General features: G+C 66.9%; 1 protein-coding gene across 1 annotated transcript in view; it reads right to left on the bottom strand.

Moving 5' to 3' along the window:
- The window catches only part of DCST1 (DC-STAMP domain containing 1), a gene marked incomplete at its 3' end in the record, with an annotated part of 6682 nt that extends 5150 nt beyond the window's left edge, over positions 1–1532 (bottom strand). Inside the window, exons 1-3 of the mRNA XM_021383690.1 lie at positions 1148–1532; positions 943–1068; positions 40–114 (exon numbers count right to left, since the gene is read on the bottom strand). Coding sequence (XP_021239365.1) covers positions 40–114; positions 943–1068; positions 1148–1190 — 244 coding nt within the window. The remainder of the gene's footprint in view (positions 1–39; positions 115–942; positions 1069–1147) is intronic.
- Positions 1533–1564: the final 32 nt, after the last annotated feature.

Here is a 1564-nt window from a genome sequence, read left to right as displayed (position 1 = left end):
CCATCGCCCCCCATCCCCCCGCTGGGGCCCCGTCCTCACCCGCCAGCCCACACGTCAGCCGCAGTTTGAGCGTCTCCCCGACGTCCATGGGGATGATGAGGAGCTGGCAGAGCCCTAGGAGGCGCAGAGAGACCCAGTGCCACCACCCCACAGTGCCCCGTGTCCCCAGTGCCACCACCCCATAGTGCACTGAGACCCAGTGCCACCACCCCATAGTGCACCGAGGCCCAGTGCCACCACCCCATAGTGCCCCGTGTCCCCAGGGCCACCATCCCATAGTGCACTGAGACCCAGGGCCACCACCCCACAGTGCGCTGAGACCCAGTGCCACCAACTCTACAATGCCCAGCGTCCCCAATGTCACCAACCCCATAGTGCCCTGTGTCCCCAGTGCCACCACCCCACAGTGCCCTGAGACCCAGTGCCACCACCCCATAGGGCCCATAGACACCAACCCACTGTGCTCTGTGTCGCCAGTGCCACCAACCCCATAGGGCCCTTTGTCCCCAGTGCCACCAACCCCATAGGGCCCTTTGTCCCCAGTGCCACCACCCCATAGGGCCCATAGACACCAACCCACTGTGCTACGTGTCCCCAGTGCCACCACCCCACAGTGCCCTGTGTCCCCAGTGCCACCAACCCTCTGTGCTCTGAGTCCCCAGTGCCACCAACTCTACAATGCCCAGCGTCCCCAGTGCCACCAACCCACAGTGCCCAATGCCACCAACCCCATAGTGCCCCAAGACCCAATGCCACCAACCCTACAGTGCCCATAGACACCAACCCCATAGTGCCCTGAGACCCAATGTCACTAAACCACTGCGCTCTGTGTCCCCAACGCCACCAACCCCATAGGGCCCTGAGACCCAGTGCCACCACCCTATACAGCCCTGTGTCCCCAGAGCCACCAACCCCACGGTGCCCCACACCGGGTGCTCTCACCAAGGCCGAGGAGGGCCCCGAATCCTCCCCCCAGGAAGAACTTGGCCCCGCGATGCTGCTCGGGGCGGCTCCAGAGGAACTGGGTGCAGGGTTTGGGCAGCAGGGCGCCCAGCACCCGCTTCAGGGCTGGGGGGGTAGGGGGGCAAACGTCAGCCCCACACTCACCCCCCACCCACGGGGGGAGGTCAGGGCTTTGGGGTCTCACTCGTGTTGGGCGGCTTCTGCCTCCCGCGTGGCTCCATGCTCATGGCCGCGTGTCGTCACGGGGAACCGGGGCGCGGTGGCACGGCGACGGGTTCCGCACCGGGAGACCCCCGAGTCGACATGGAGAGGGCGAAGCGGTGGCTGTGGGGCAGGCGGGCGGAGGAGCAGAGCCGGGCGCAGGAGGCGGTGCGCAGCGCGGCCGGATTCGCGTTGGGCATGGGCCTGGCCAGTCTGTACGGGGCACTGGTGTTACTGGTGCAGAGCGGCAACGCGTGGTTCTGCCTGCTCAGCACGGCCGTGCTGGGCGCCGCGTTGGGGCTGGGCATGGCTTTCTCCGTCAAGGTGCGCGTCTCCGTGCTGCTCACGCTGCCCCACGCCTTCACCAGTAAGAAAGAGCCGGGGGGATGGGGTGGGGTGG

This window comes from Numida meleagris, unplaced genomic scaffold (genome assembly GCF_002078875.1).
Source record: "Numida meleagris isolate 19003 breed g44 Domestic line unplaced genomic scaffold, NumMel1.0 unplaced_Scaffold481, whole genome shotgun sequence".
Taxonomy (NCBI): Eukaryota; Metazoa; Chordata; class Aves; order Galliformes; family Numididae; genus Numida; species Numida meleagris.
The sequence above is the reverse complement of the archived record's forward strand: the minus strand, read 5'-3'. Positions and strand labels throughout refer to the sequence as shown.